This window comes from Danio rerio, chromosome 7 (assembly GCF_052040795.2).
Source record: "Danio rerio strain M-AB ecotype USA chromosome 7, GRCz13ab, whole genome shotgun sequence".
NCBI classification, from domain to species: Eukaryota; Metazoa; Chordata; class Actinopteri; order Cypriniformes; family Danionidae; genus Danio; species Danio rerio.
Window position 1 is genome coordinate 76366882 of NC_141027.1, and position 17332 is coordinate 76384213.

General features: G+C 37.1%; 1 protein-coding gene across 7 annotated transcripts in view; it reads right to left on the reverse strand.

The window, feature by feature from the left end:
- The window catches only part of kcnip4a (potassium voltage-gated channel interacting protein 4a), a 313734-nt gene that overhangs the window by 52578 nt on the left and 243824 nt on the right, over nt 1-17332 (reverse strand). The window contains exon 1 of one of the 7 annotated variants that reach the window (XM_087262462.1): nt 14462-14788. The exons of the other annotated variants lie outside the window; for them this stretch is intronic. Coding sequence (XP_087118588.1) covers nt 14462-14561 — 100 coding nt within the window. The 5' untranslated portion in view covers nt 14562-14788. Of the gene's footprint in view, nt 1-14461; nt 14789-17332 lie in introns of those variants that run through there. 7 annotated transcript variants of the gene reach the window in all.

The window sequence follows — 17332 nt, forward strand, 5'->3', positions numbered from 1 at the left end:
AACAGTATCGCTAATTACAAAGTCTTTAAACAAAGCGTCCCACATCATAAGAGTTAGCGTTTGCTATAAGAAAATATAATAAATTACTAACCACATCCAGATTAGAAGTTTACAACAGAGAAAAGCAAACAGAAATAGTATTTTAAAAATGCATGTACAGTACAAATAAGTGTATGATAATACAAATACGGCCAATTATATCTCATAATGCTTTACAGAAATGATGAGCTCTGTATATATAATGTGTTGATAAGAATGTATTATAGTTTAAATGTACATTAAATACAGTTAGCTGAACTTTTTGACCTACTTAAGTATCTTTATATGCTATTTCATAATTCTACTCTTTATAAAACATGGCTGTAAATGAAGGAAAAATATGCACCTTTTACTTAAGTTTGCATTGATAATATGCTCACTGTATTTTATATATAATATCGATCAACACACCACAAAATCAAACATTTAAATCTGCTTTAGAGCAAGTCTCTGAGTTTCTAAAAGTATAACATTATTAGATCATAATGATTTCAAATGTACTTTCAAACTTTACATAATGATAAAGTTAGGGATGCACTAATAATATTTTTTGGAATATATCCGATCCTGATACCAAAATTCTGAGTATCGATCCAATCCTGATACTGTGCCATTTTTTCTTTGTTTTTTAACATACAGTAAACGTTTTTTAATACAACTACTATGGGTGATAAACTCAAATAATATATCTTCTTTACTAAAAACAACAGAAATATAGGTCTACTGTATATGACAGATGGCACAATCTAAAACTCAATGCTTGCTGTAAACTAAGCTAAATTATTTGAGCATTCGTTAAGACATTGATACAGTTTGTAAAGCATTGCTCATTGTGGTAAAAATAGTACAAGTACTAATTAGTAAAAGTGAAACTGACAACGCAATATAGATTTATTATGTAAAACTGGCCTCAGAGAGTTTAGTTTAGTCTGCGTCAAAGTTTTAGCAAAGCCTGATATTTTTCTGCAGGTTTGACGCAGACTAAACTAAACTCTCTGAGGCCAGTTTTACTTAATGAATCCATATTGCTTCGTGAGTTTCACTTTTATAAATTTGAATAATCTTACAGTGATAGATACATAGATAGATAGATGATAGATAGATAGATAGATAGATAGATAGATAGATAGATAGATAGATAGATAGATAGATAGATAGATAGATAGATAGATAGATAGATAGATAGATAGATAGATAAACACAGATCAAATAGAACTACAAATCCACTATTTCATGGACTACAATTCCACTGACGCGCTGTAATGTTCACAGATAAAGATAAACAAGACTCAGCAAAGTCTTTGTGCTTGTGTGCTGTGTATATAGTCCTGAAATCAGCCAATGAGCAGCTTCAGCTGTGTGTTTGTAATCAGTCATGATCAGGAACCAGTGTGAGTATGTGTGATGCATGACTGGAATTGTAGTCCATAAAATGGCAGATTTGTAGTTCTATGTGATCTGTGTTTACCAGCGATCTGCACAGGTTAAATTGCTGGTTACAGATAGATAGATAGATAGATAGATAGATAGATAGATAGATAGATAGATAGATAGATAGATAGATAGATAGATAGATAGATAGATAGATAGATAGATAGATAGATAGATAGATAGATAGATAGATAGATAGATAGATAGACAGAATAAAATAATAGAAAAAACATTCAGTATTCAGTATTGCTTTCTTTTTTTAATTAAAGTAAATAATCCCTTTTTATGGTGCACCATTATTTCTAAAAGTGTTTCACGTCAATAAAAGTTGAAGACCACAGTCTCATCAGGCAATTGCAATCACAATCGCATCATGAATCACAGAATATGCAAAATCGTTGATTTTTGCATATTATTTTACAGTGGCGATGCTGAGAAACACTCCTTTGCCACTTTTACTCCACAAGCGAGCTGCACAGTGATAATAGACCCTATTATAATCAGTGATTCTCTCACTGGATGTAAACACAGCATGACGAAACAAATCCCTGACAGTAAACTGATGCCCTGTTTTATTACGGATGTAAGAAATGGATGAGACTCAAGAAGGGCTGTAGACACAGTGTAAGGTATGCAAAGATCTTCTTGACATCTCTATGGGATTGTTTCCGACATAATCCACAGTTTCCACCTCTCTTTTATTTATTCAACTCCCACTACATGCAAATCAGTGGGTGGGGCTAAAGAAACAATGACGTACAAGTGGGTGGTGACCTTCTTCTGAGAGGCCGCCTTTTGTTGCATTCATACAAATTCACAATACAAAACAAGCTTCATATTCTCAAGTATTTACCCATAAAATGTTTAACAGAGCAAGGAAGATTTCACAGTATTTCCTATAATATTTTTTCTACTGGATAAAGTCTTATTTGTTTTATTTCGGCTAGTTTTACATTTTTTGGAAACCATTTTAGGGTCAATATTATTAGCCCCCTTAAGCAAAATTTTTTTCGACTGTCTACAAAACAAACCACCATTATACACTCACCGGCCACTTTATTAGGTATGTAATACTTAAACGGTACAAATGAGCCCAAAGTGCCCCAAGAAAATAACCCCCACACCAGGGGTGCCCAAACTTTTTCTTATGAAGGGCCAAAAACCAAACTTGATTGAGGGCTGTGGGCAGAAGTTGAATATACCAAATGGTATTACACAAAATTTGCCAAGGATAATTTCTTAATTTATTTGCTAGTATTTAAAAATAACCAGAAACATTGCTTTAAAGAATATTAATTAATGATGATATTAATTAATGATGTAGTGTCGTTTTTAACATTTTCAAATGAACTTATTATAGTTAAAAACTTAATCTCATTTATAACATAATAGTGATCAATGCTGAATTTACTAGTCGAGCTGCTCCTGTCTTTGACTTGATTTGCTCACCGATGTCTTGTGCGTTGTCCTCTATCTGTCAAGTTTCAGGTTTTAAATTTTAATAGTCGGATTCATTTACAACACTTAATTTCAGTCTGCTTTTTTGTAGCTCCTCAATTAAACAAAGAAACAAAAGGTTAGGTCAAATTAAAAATGACAATCTCTGTCAAAGGCATTCTCCCTCAATTTTCAGATAGGACGATGGGCCAAACCAAAGGTTACCACGGGCACTACTTTGGGCACCTCTGCCCCACACCTTTACACCACCACCACCAGCCTGACAAAAGGCAGGATGGATCCATGCTTTCATGTTGTTGACACCAAATTCTGACCCTATCATCCAAATGTTGCAGCAGAAATGGAGACTCATCAGACTAGGCAATGTTTTTCTAATCTTCTATTGTCCAATTTTGGTGAGCCTGTGCAAATTGTAGCCTCAGTTTCCTGTTCTTAGCTGACTAGAGTGGCACCCGGTGTGGTCTTCTGATGCTGTAGACCATCCGCCTCAAGGTTGGACATGTTGTGCAATCAGAGATGCTCTTCTGCAGACCTCGGTTGTAACAAGTGCTTATTTGAGTTACTGTTGCCTCGAACCAGTCTGGCCATTCTCCTCTGACCTCTGGCATTTGCGCCCACAGAACTGCCTCTCACTGGATATTTTCCATTTTTCGGAACATTCTCTGTAAACCCTAGAGATGGTTGTGCGTGTAAATCCCAGTAGATTAGCAGTTTCTGAAATACTCTGACCAAAAACCATGTCACATTCAAAGTCACTTAAATCACCTTTCTTTCCCATTCTGATGCTCGGTATGAACTGCATCAGATCGTCTTGACCATGTCTGCATGCCTAAATGCATTGAGTTCCTGCCATGTAATTGGCTGATTAGAAATTTGCGCTAACGAGCAGTTAGACAGGTGTACCTAATAAAGTGGCCGGCGAGTGTGCAACGACTTGCCTGATTACCCTTACTTGCCTATTTAACCTAACAAATTCTAAAGTTTAGTAGTTAGATGTTCACCTGAAAACTCCCAAAACGCATTTCTGGCCACTAATAGGCAGACAGGTGCAGATTTGAGCGCATTACAGCAACGTTAACCAAATGCAAATCAGCAATTTATTTGTTTTGAATATTTAGCAAGTGTGTTTCAGTCAATGTCCCTTTCTATCATTCTCACCCAAACACACATCATTAATTGCTGCGCTCTTTTCTTTCCTCATTTGACAGTTGTTGTAGATGCAGCTCTGATTCCCTGCAAAAAGGCAATTAATTGTCTATTGGCAAGTGTGTCGCACAATTAAAGACTTCCATATTTAGCCACAGTACTCAAGCAAGGTAATGAGCTAATGTTTCCAGCTCCGCACACTCTTCTTGCATTAATTCGGATGATAATGGTTGCCTTGCGAACACAGGTGGTGTTCGTTCGCTTACAGACACACACACACACATTATTCAGCTGTTTGGACTGCTGCTGCTTTTATTTGAGAGCCTGGAGTCTAACCGAAACGCATTTGTCACCAGAATGATAAAGTTGAGTGAAATTAATTCAATTGCAGAAAGTTTTTAGAGTCCCGAAACATGTCCTGGCTCGACCACAACCATGTAACCTGAGGCAACAGTCAAGTTTTCGACATTTCTTTTGAGATTTCTGACTGGCTTGGGAAAAACAACAACAACATCTCGCATCCAAGTTTTAACCTTATATGTGCTGAATCCTATTTGGGGATTTCCGCCTGGATTTTGCCTACCCAAATTTAAAAGCTTCCCAAATCCACTTAAAGAGGTGTAAATGCAAAAATTTGGTATCATTTTAAAGAAAACCCTTTGACTTTTCATAAAACACCATTGAAAGTGTTTAAAATAACTGTATATGTTGCCTGTGTTATAATAAACACCTAAAAAAAGAGGCGCTTTTTGTATTTTTTTTTATAAACTCAAATTTGAAAGTGTACTTTTTAGGTTCTGTGTGGTCTAGCGTGCTGTAATTAATTTTGGTGGTTCCTGCACATGTCTGTAATCATAGGAAAAAAAGAAAAATGTCTCCACCATAATCTATGCAAAAGTTATTGCATTCCAACTGATGAGAGGTGCTGTACAAGCCACAGGGATCATCATTGTTTTCATATTTCACTATTCTTTTGTTTGATCAAACATAATTCACTGTGTTTGCACCACATCAGACATATAAAAGGATTACTTATGCACATCACCTCAAAAACAGAGGAGAAATGGCCCTGAAGCGCACAGCATAAGGTAAGAGATGACAGCTGTCTGTGCTATCTGGGGCTGCTTATTGATCATGAATGCATTGTTTACATTTCTGCGCCATGGAAACATCGCGATTCATTCAGCAACTGTTTGGCATATGAATATAATTCAGTAAAAAGAATGCTAGAACTGTATGAGCACCGGCAAGAGCTTTCATTTGAGCTATAACTTATACATGTGTCATATAAAAAAATATGAAAATGAACCAATGTAAAATACCTAGCTCGGGTATCCAAAATACTGTGTATTTAAGTGTAAATAACTTTTATACAGTAGAATAAAAACCAAAGTGATGCATATGTGAATAAAATATAGATTCTATACTTTCAAACGAAACCACTTACGGGGGTCTGGTGCAACGCTAGCCCTTTAAATCTGAAAGCGAAAGTTGATGACGTCACAGACCCGGTACCGTGTCCGCAGAGTTTAAAGGTGCCATACACTGCATTGGTTCATTCATTCAATTTCCTTCTGCTTGGTCCCTTTATTTATCAGGAGTCCCCACAGTGAAACGAACCGCCAACTTATTCAGCATTTGTTTTACGCAGTGAATGCCCTTCCAGCCGCAACCCAGCACTAGGAAACACCCAAACACTCTCATACACATACAGATTCACACTTATGCACTATGACCAATTTAGCTTATATTCACCTATGCTGCATGTCTTTGGACTGTGGGGAAAGCACTCAGAGGAATCCACAATGCGAACACGGGGAGAACATACAAACTCCACACAGAAACGCCAACTTACCCAGACTGCATTGGTTCAATAAGTTAAATTGTTCTACATAGTATGTATGTGGCTTAGTTAATCCTCATGTTACCCTAAAATCTAAATCCTCAGAGTAAAATTTACTCAATTTAGTATTTGGTCCCTTTCTAAACTGTTAAAGTTAATGAAACAAAGAAAGGATGTATCAGGTGAATGAGAACTGATGATGAAGACCTGCTGTTAAAAAACATACCCTAAACACAGAAGATGAAGAAGGTGTAAAGTAACTAATTACAAATACTCAAATTACTGTAGTTGAGTAGTTTTTCCCAGGAATTGTAATTTACTAAGTAGTTTTAAAAATGTGTACTTTTACTTTCCCTTGAGTACATTTTTAGTGCAGTAATCAGTACTTTTACTCCACTACTTTTCTTCAATATGCAGTCACCACTTTATTTTTTCTTGTCTATGGGGATTATAAAAATCAGTCCTGTGAATCCTGTCCAATCAAATCACACATAGAAGGAAAATCGCATCATAATGAACTACCTCAAAATAGGGTTGATCAAAAGAAATATATGAATGCAATTCAAATATATATCAATTGATGTTTACTTTAAACTTAATATAAATATATATTTATATTGTTCAATAATAATGATTAAAAAGTAAAAGTAGTGAAAACACAGCCAGAAATTATTATCACTGCATTTCTATATATCAGTATCTCTAGTGAACACTAGTATGGCGAGGCAGTGGCGGAGTGCTGTCGCCTCACAGCAAGAAAGTTGCTGGGTCGCTGGTTCGAACCTCAGCTCAGTTGGCGTTTCTGTGTGGAGTTTGCATGTTCTCCCTGCGTTCGCGTGGGTTTCCTCCGGGTGCTCCGGTTTCCCCCACAGTCCAAAGACATGCGGTACAGGAGAATTGGGTAGGTTAAATTGTCTGTAGTGTATGAGTATGTGTGTGTGGATGTTTCAAAGAGTTGGGTTGCGGCTGGAAGGGCATCCGCTGTGTAAAAACTTGCTGGATAAGTTGGCGGTTCATTCCGCTGTGGCAACCCCGGATTAATAAAGGGACTAAGCCTACAAGAAAATGAATGAATGAATGAATGAACACTAGTGATATGAAAACGCAGCAGCTCGTCAGGTTTAAATGATGTAAAACTTGACCTTAAGTACATGCAAATGATGAGGGCGTGTTCCGTGAGTAACGCAACAGTCTGTTTTGTGTTCTGATTTGCCTTCTGTCCACCGGGGTTTACCACCAGTGCAGGGGTGGCCAACCCTGTTCCTGGAGAGCCACCTTCCTGCAGATTTCAGTTGCAGCCCATATCAAACACACCTGCCTGTAATTTCCACATGGTGTTCAGGTCCTAATTAATTGGTTCAGGTGTGTTTGATATGGGTAGCAACTGAAATCTGCAGGAAGGTGGCTCTCCAGGAACAGGGTTGGCCACCCCTGCACTAGTGGAAGTAGTGATATAAAAAAAAAAACAAAGCCAGAAATTAATATCACTATATGTCTATATATCACTATGTTTATAATGATATAAACATTATAACACTAGTGAACACTAGTGATATGAGTATGCAGCAGCTCGTCAGATGTAAAACTTAACCTTAAGTACATGCGAATGATGAGTGTGTGACCTGTGAGCCACGCAACAGTCTGCTTTGTGTTCTGACTTCACAGTATAGCTGCGTCCAAAATCGCATACTTATGCACTATTCTACGCCATTTTGTAGTATAAATAGTGTAAGTAGTGTGTTCACACTGAAAACTCTAAAAATAATAAGTGCACTTTAATTACCCGGATGATGCAGTCATTCAGCCGGTAAAACGAAGTGTGAAGATGGACACTTCATGCACTCAACGACCGCAGGCTTGCTTACGTAGCGGAACATGTTGAATAACTTTATTTATTTTGGATGGTGAAAGCAAAATTCTCCTACGAGAGTGATTATAGCGCCTCCCGATGGTGAATGCGCTTATACTCCCGGCAGGTATTATTTGATAATTCGTTCGTTTATTTCACTGATTTGGCGACCGTCAAACGTCATTAGGGAAACGGTTTGAATTTCCGCTTAGTAAAAAAACATTAGTGTGCCATTTGGGACGCCACAACATACATATACTATCCTGTTGAGTGTGTAAGTGCATAAGTACATAGTGCATGAGTGCATAGTGTATAGTGTGCCATTTGGGACGCAGCTTATTTCTATTCCCATATACTGATCTCCTGTTATTCAACCATGCCTGGGTGTGCCCAGATTTTCTCTGTAGGGCACCTTTAATTGTGTTTGCAAACTAACTGACATCATAGTTCACAATATTCTGTATTTTTTATTGCCATGTTTTGGCCTGTATTTTTCAATCAGACCATGATAAACATTGAGAACATTGATTAAAAACTGGTCAAATGTTTTAACTCAGTACTACACGCTTCTTTGTCTTTGCAATGTGTTTCAGCAATACATTTTTACATGGAAAGCATGTTTAGAAACAATTCTCGGTATTCTCTTTAAACTGATAAGATTAAAATGGTAAGGAACAGTGACGTCCAGTACAGTTTAAATATATAAAGTTTATATCAATTTATATAAAGTAACAATGAACTCGAGCAAACTGTCCAAACCTCAAAGAGTGGGAACACATGCACTAAACCACAGACCAAAGTCACAACCTGCTGCTTTAATGCATCTCTCAGGAGACGGAGGATGGAGAAAGTGGAGGCACATTCAGAAGTTTGAGAGATATTTGAAGAACACTGCACTTTTGTTTGACTTTTGCTCTCTGCTGGAGAATAAATGTCAACGGAAAGGCTGCCACTCAAGGTTTTTTTTTTCTTTCTTTGAGGTATGCTTTCAGAAATAAAAGTAAAATAAAAGCTGTCACTGGGGCAGTACACTTTCAAAAGGTGCCTATTTGTACGTTTGAGGCACTAATATGTACATTTTAGGAACTAATATTTACCTTTGACGTACCAGTATGGACCCTTTACAGTAGGTAGAAAAAGTTTCCCTTTTGAAAGGTGCTATCTGCAATGACAGCTTTTGTACGATTCTGATTTCTAAAGTGGACTTTGCAAATGTGTACTGTAGGTGTTTTGTCTCAGTTAAATACATAAAAAATGTTTATATTAGAATGCATTTTTACATGCACATAAAATAAACAAAAAGCAATCACATAAATAAATTAGGTGTGATTTATTTATAAACTATTTTTGAGAGGATCATGGGGCGAGGCAGTGGCGCAGTAGGTAGTGCTGTCGCCTCACAGCAAGAAGGTCGCTGGGTCGAACCTCGGCTCAGTTCCCGTTTCTGTGTGGAGTTTGCATGTTCTCCCTGCCTTCGCGTGGGTTTCCTCCGGGTGCTCCGGTTTCCCCCACAGTCCAAAGACATGCGGTACAGGTGAAATGAGTTGGCTAAATTGTCCGTAGTGTATCAGTGTGTGTGGATGTTTTCCAGAGATGGGTTGCGGCTGGAAGGGCATCCGCTGCGTAAAAAACTTGCTGGATAAGTAGGCGGTTCATTCTGCAGAGGCGACCCCGGATTAATAAAGGGACTAAGCCGACAAGAAAATGATTGAATAAATGAATGACAGGGTCATGTGCTTGTGATTGATCCCAGCTGGTCCCGTGAAACTGCCGAACTGCAGTTAAAGTCAGGCATCCTGCTGACTTGATTCAGTAGGGAACTTTTTTGTCAGACGGCTCACCGGTCAGGTGTACATCCGCGCTAAAATATCAAGTTGAAAGTCACAATAGCTTGCGCAGAACAGACTCAACTCTCCCAAACCAACATTTTGAAAATAGATTAACGACGATATGTTTTTTACCGTGCTATAAGAATCTCTTGTTAATGCAGCACGATAATGCTGATAACGACCCACCACAAATATATATATATATATATATATATATATATATATATATATATATATATATATATATATATATATATATATATATATATATATATATATATATTTACATATACATATAGTGGAGTGGAGTTTGCATGTTCTCCTTGTTTCCTCTGGGTGCAGTCCAAACACATGCGCTATAGGGGAATCGATTGCCTAAATTGGCCGTAGTGTATGAGTGTGTGTGTGAATAAGAGTGCATGGCTGTTTCTCAGTTCTGAGTTGCAGTTGGAAGGGCATCCACTGTGCAAAACATATGCTGGAATAGTTGGGGGTTCATTCCACTGTGGAGACCCCTGATAAATAAAGGGACTAAACCGAAGGAAAAGGAATGAATGAATGTTTGATAATCCATTTCTATCCATTCATTTCTATCCATTTCAGCATTCACAACACAACTACAAAACACACACACTATAGATCCAACCAAGTATACACGAATATGTATATATATATATAAGAAAATTACCAATTAACTACACTGTAAAACGCGATTAATTGACTTTATTTTAAAAAGTGTGTAAAATCTGCACAATTATACAAATTAAGTTCAGTTAACTTAACATATACAAGTTAAAATGGGTTTAGTTATTTAATTTGTAAGGTCAACTTGCTGCTTTTAAGGCAATTGGTTTACTTGCTTTAATTAACTTACCGCTTATTACAGTGTACATAAACACATGAAATAAAATAAAAATTGTAATTTAATTAAGGCATCACGGTGGTGCAATGGGTAGCACGATCGCGTCGCAGCAAGAAGGCGGCTGGTTCGATACCCGTCTGAGTCAGTTGGCATTTCTGTGTGGAGTTTGCATGTTCTCCCAATCAGTCCAAAGACATGTGCTATAGGCGAATTGAGAATTGAATGCTGAATAAGTTGGCGGTTCATTCCACAGTGGTGACCCATGATTAATAAAGATACTAAGCTGAAAAGAAAATTATGAAATAAAATAAAATAAAAAAATAAACACACACACACACACACACACACACACACACACACACACACACACACACACACACACACACACACACACACACACACACACACATATATATATATATATATATATATATATATATAATATATATAATATAATATAATATAATATAATATAATATAGTATAATATAATATAATATAATATAATAACAAAACAAAATTAAGTTAAATTAAATTAATTAAAAAAAGAAAATTCTGAAATAAAATAAAAACATAAATAAACACACACACACACACACACACACATATATATATATTATTATATATTAACAAAATTAAATTCAATTCAATTTAATTCAATTAAACTTGCTAAATTGTTATCATAGACTGTCAGTGCTGTCCTTTAGAACGTCAGACTTTTGTTATAAATGAGTAAATCTCTTATAGAGACATACAAATAAAGGCCAGAAGTGAGAGTTTGGCACCGATGCGGCTGCAATGTTCTCTGTGTTAATGGTTGGCGCCGTTGTTAATTTGACATGGGATCTTTACGAGTCCCTGAGTCACACTCGTCGAGTCTCTATGTGTGTATGTGTGTGTGTGTTCGTGAGCGCAGGTCAACTGGACAGTATTTATCTTCACTGACACACTGATTCGATGCGACCTCTTGTCATCTGTGCTATTGTTCCACAGCTTTAATGAGCAAACGCCCCCTGATCTGAGGTCAGTGACACCTGTGAGCTCATAATTGAGCTCGAAGCTAAAACATTTCCTGTGAGCAGCCGTCTGACTGGGGTTAATGGTAAATATCATCCATGTTAAAGAGGTATGGAAGTTCAAACTGAGCCAGGAAAACATGTTGGCATTTAGATTGGCATTAGATAGACAGTGCGCTACAATCCCTAAAACGCTTCTACAGTTTGGCATTTCATAAACAAAGAGAAACATTCTGGTAATAAGATCCATTGTTCAGCCAACATCCTATTAGGTCCAATACTGACAGTAAATGAGCCATTGAAATGAACCCACGGGGACATGGAAACATGCAACCTGGAAAATGGAGCGTTTTAAAAGCAAACTGGGTTTAGATGGTTGGATGGAGTCAGTGATTGCAGACTGGTGCACTTATTCACTATAATGACAATAATGATCTCTAAGATTGGGTCTGATGTCTGAACACTTAGATAGTGATGGATTCACAATGTGGAGGCTGATACTGTACATCTATGGCTGGTAGTGTACACCATATGGCTGTCACTGTACATCTCTACAATAAATACATGACATCTCTAGCTGATACTGTATATGGCTGATGCTGTTAATCTCTAAAGTCGATATTGTACATCTCTATAGCCAATAATGTAGATATCTACAGCATAATATGTTAAATCTATGCAGCTGATGCTGTGCATCTCTATGGCCAATACTCAGTCCTTAATTTGTAAATTGCAGGGTCCAGGAACAGATCCATGTAACACATCCTGCATGTTACCTAAGGAGGGAGAGGTGTCGTGGATGAAAGTGAAGTGTGGAGGGTGGGGGAATGGCCGATAGTGTAAACCTCTATGGCCGATAGTGTAAACCTCTATGGCCGATATTGTACATCTCTAAGGCCGATATTGTACATCTCTATGGCTGATACTATGCATCTCTGGTCGATATTGTACATCTCTATGGCTGATACATCTCTATGGCCGATACTATGCATCTCTGGACAATATTGTACATCTCTATAGCTGATATTGTACATCTCTAAGGCCGATACTATGCATCTTAATAGCCAATATTGTACATCTTTATTGCTGATACTATACATCTCTATGGCCCATATTGTTTATCTTTGTGGCCAATATTGTATATCTCTATTGCCAATATTGTACATTTCTATGGCTGATATTGTACATCTCTTTAGCCAATATTGTATATCTCTATGGCCAATACAATGCATCTCTGTAGCCGATATTGCACATCTCTATGGCATACATTGTACATCTCCATGGTCAATCTTGCATATCTTTATGGCCGATATTGTACATCTCTATGGCCGATTTTATGCATCTCTATAACTGATCTTGCACATCTCTATTGCCGATATTGCACATCTCTGTGGCTAATATTGTACATCTCTATGGCTGATACTATGCATCTCTATGGCCGATATTGTACATCTCTATGGCCGATATTGTATATCTTTATGGCCAATATTGTACATCTCTATGGCCGATATTGTACATCTCTTTAGCCGATATTGTACATCTCTATGGCCGATACTATGCATCTCTGGCCAATATTGTACATCTCTATGGCCGATATTGTACATCTCTATGGCCGATATTGTACATCTCTATGGCCGACATTGTACATCTCTATGGCCGATATTGTACATCTCTGGCCAATTTTGTACATCTCTGGCCAATATTGTACATCTCTATGGCCGATATTGTACATCTCCATGGCCGATATTGTACATCTCTATGGCCGATATTGTTCATCTCTATGGCCAATATTGTACATCTCTATGGCTGATACTATGCATCTCTGGCCAATATTGTACATCTCTATGGCCGATACTATGCATCTCTATGGGCGATATTGTACATGTCTATGGCCGATATTGTACATCTCTAGGGCCAGTCTTGTACATCTCTATGGCCGATATTGTACATCTCTAGGGCCGATATTGTACACCTCTATAGCCGATATTGCACATCTCTATGGCCGATACTATGCATCTCTATGGCCGATATTGTACATCTCTATAGCCGATATTGCACATCTCTATAGCCGATATTGCACATCTCTATGGCCGATATTGCACATCTCTATGGCTAATATTGTACATCTCTATGGCCGATACTATACATTTCTATTGCCAATAATATACATCTCTATAACTATGGCGGATACTACTATACTACTATAACTACTATACTACTATACTACTATAACTATGGCGGATACTATGGCGGATACCGATTTTATACATGTCTATGGCTGATATTGTACATATCTAAGGCCGATACTCTACATCTCTATGTCCAATATCACAGAAGACCTATGTGAAATCCAAAGTAATGGATGCATGGTTCGAAAGGGTAAACATACATGATGTAAGAGTGTTTTTCATTATTCGTTCAAACTCAAAAAAGTACTTTTTATTCAATTTATAAGGCATTTAATTTAACTCAAACAACTCTAACAGTTAAAACAGCCCTTTAAATAAAGCAAGCCCGTCTGACTTTTTATAAAAGATGCACATCACCTGATGTACCCACCTAAACACTCACAGCTCCACAGTAAAGTACACATTTCTAGTGCATCCACAAATCTACCAGCAGAATATTGTCTCTTTCATCTATCGGTCTTTGAACATCCTCATTCTCACATGTATTTCCAGTCATTCACGACTTATGATCAGTTTCTTTTTTACATTTAACCCTTAAAAGACTCATTGGTGATGGTTTAGAATAATGATAATGTCAAGTAATGTATTTATAACATTAAGTATAATCTTGTAAATCATTCATAAATCATAGTTCTGCATTATTATTGCCTTATTAAAATTAAAATCCGTCCTTGTTGATATTAGTTAATGCACTGTAAATACCATTATTTGTTGATGTAAGCAAATATAATGGAGTATCACTTAAAAGTGTTACAGACTTATTTTCTGCCAGGATAAACTCCGAATAAACTCTCTCTTACCCTCGGAGAAGCTGATGAGCCCCAGCAGATGCAGTAGTTTGAGGGACGCGCACACGATCACCACGATACCCAGCGTCTGCAGACCCTCACTTTCCCACATGACCCCCTGCTCATGCCACCTGCCCGGCTCCCCGGACCCCGAGCCCAACTCCCCGCTCCAGTTTGCCCGCGGCTGGCACTGACCGGGCCGCCCCAGGCACCCACGTGGCGCAGCGCTCCAGTCCTGCTCTAAATCCAGCCTGAGGCTCAGCGGGGGAAAAAAACACTCGCGATCTGAAGCTCCACAATACTAATACACACTCACAGCGGAGTGAGTGTTTGAGATGTGAGCTGCTGTGCTGCGCTACATGCTTTAGTGAAGAGAGAGAGAGAGAGAGAGAGAGAGAGAGAGAGAGAGAGAGAGAGAGAGAGAGAGAGAGAGAGAGATGAAGGGAAGGGAACGGAAATAAGGAGAGGAAAGTGTAAAACATGATTGCAATTTTAATGATAATAATGGTATTCTAACAATCTGTTAATTGGTTTTTAACAAGGTAAAGGTGGCCTTAAGATAAATTTTTAGGATTTAGGAGTTTGAAAAAACTACTATAAGTTCTATTATTACTTACATGAGGAGGACTACTTGACGACAGGCTGTTGAATTATTACAATTAAATGCACACCCTAGGTGGTGCTACATTTACATTTATATATAATATATGTGATTTTTAATGTAAACTTTATAAATGCTTTGGCAATACTTTTGTAACATTTGTCATATAAATATTATAATTGAATTGAATTTAACTGAATTTAACTAAACTGAGAGACGGAGAGTGAAATGTTTAGGATTTAGCAATTGGAAAAAACTAATAAAATTTGCATTATAAATTACATTAGTCCTGGGCAAACATTAATCACATCCAAAAGTGTGTGTATTCAATAAATTTATTGTGTATAATACACACGCAAAATCTAAACAAAACAATTTATAAATACTATATATATATATATATACACACACACACACACACATACTTGTTTTTGTGCATTGTGGGGGTCACCTGTCACGGTGGTTACGTAATGGGGACCACCCTTTCTGATGATGTTAGAGACATAAAAAAAATAGTTTGCCACACAAAAACACAAACTATTTCATAAAATCACTTCAGATTTTGGATATTCCGCAAATTTTTTTTTAGACCTGACACAGTGGTCACTTGTGGGGACATTTCAGGTTTTGTGTAGAAGTGGGGTCCGCCACATACACAACCGATTTTTAGACAAAGTGGGGACCAATTCTACACACACTTTACTGGTTTTGAGACAAAGTAAGGACCAGTTCCAGATACACATTACCGGTATTGAGTCAAAGTAGGGACCAGGTCTACACACACATTACTGGTATTGAGTCAAAGTAGGGACCGGATCTACACACACATTACTGGTATTGAGTCAAAGTAGGGACCAGATCTACACACACATTACCGGTATTGAGTCAAAGTAAGGACCGGATCTACACACACATTACTGGTATTGAGTCAAAGTAAGGACCAGATCTACACACACATTACCGGTATTGAGTCAAAGTAAGGACCAGATCTACACACACATTACCGGTATTGAGTCAAAGTAAGGACCAGGTCTACACACACATTACCGGTATTGAGTCAAAGTAAGGACCAGGTCTACACACACATTACCGGTATTGAGTCAAAGTAAGGACCAGATCTACACACACATTACCGGTATTGAATCAAAGTAAGGACCAGATCTACACACACATTACTGGTATTGAGTCAAAGTAAGGACCAGATCTACACACACATCACTGGTTTTGAGTCAAAGTAAGGACCAGATCTACACACACATTACCGGTTTTTAGGCAACATGGGGATCAGATCAGCACCCTTACTAATATTAAATTTTAAACCTCAATCAAGTAATTTGACAGTAAACTGCTTTAGAATTTTCATTTGAAGAGCAGGTCAGTTTATAAAATATGTAATTTGAATACAGAAGGAACCTCAAGATCCAAACAGGAAATGGTCCAGAATAAATTTAATAAATGTTATATTTATTATAAATAATTTCCACAAAACCTTTAAACACAAAAAACAGTAAACACAAAATCCATGAAACTCTCTTGCATGTCTAAAAGCAGTTCTCATTGGGTATAACAAGCTTCCACATAACTCTTCCATGTCTGTATACACATTTAGTTAAGTGCAATAGCAAACAATATTAAAGGGTTAGTTCACCCCAAAATGGAGATTCTGTTATTAATTCTTCTCCTTCATATTGTTTCAATCCCTTGCTGTCTATGGAGGATGAGGAGTTCTTGCACTTCATCTAAGTTATCTTCCTTTGAGTCTGAAGAAGAATGAAGGTCTCAGGGGGTTAGAGTGAGATGAGGGCAAGTAATTAATAATATAATGTACATTTTTGGGTAAACTCTTAAAACCCACCAGTATGTTCTATTTCTGTTTCTGTCGTATTTTAACTATTTAAAAAAAAAACATTAAAAATATTTAAAATATATTTATAAAGAACTGAACCCCACAAATGCACAGAGACCTTCATCATATAACAAAGCCACCAAAACTCCAAATAGACATCATTTGTTAAGCATTAACTCTACATTAATACTAAGCAGTTTATAAACACAGCTAGCTTCATTTTTCATTACTAAATGAAGTATTGCATTATTTACAAACTGTCTAAGAATAATTGGTGTTTTTTAGGATCATTAAGAATGAGTAAATTTATACATTTACTATTCAGGCATATAATCAGGGCTAAAAAAAAAAAATAAAAAAAAATAAAATCCAATCGGTTCACTCTAAGCAGAATTTATATTTTTTCGGTTCTGTTCTTGCGTTGCTTAATAGACAA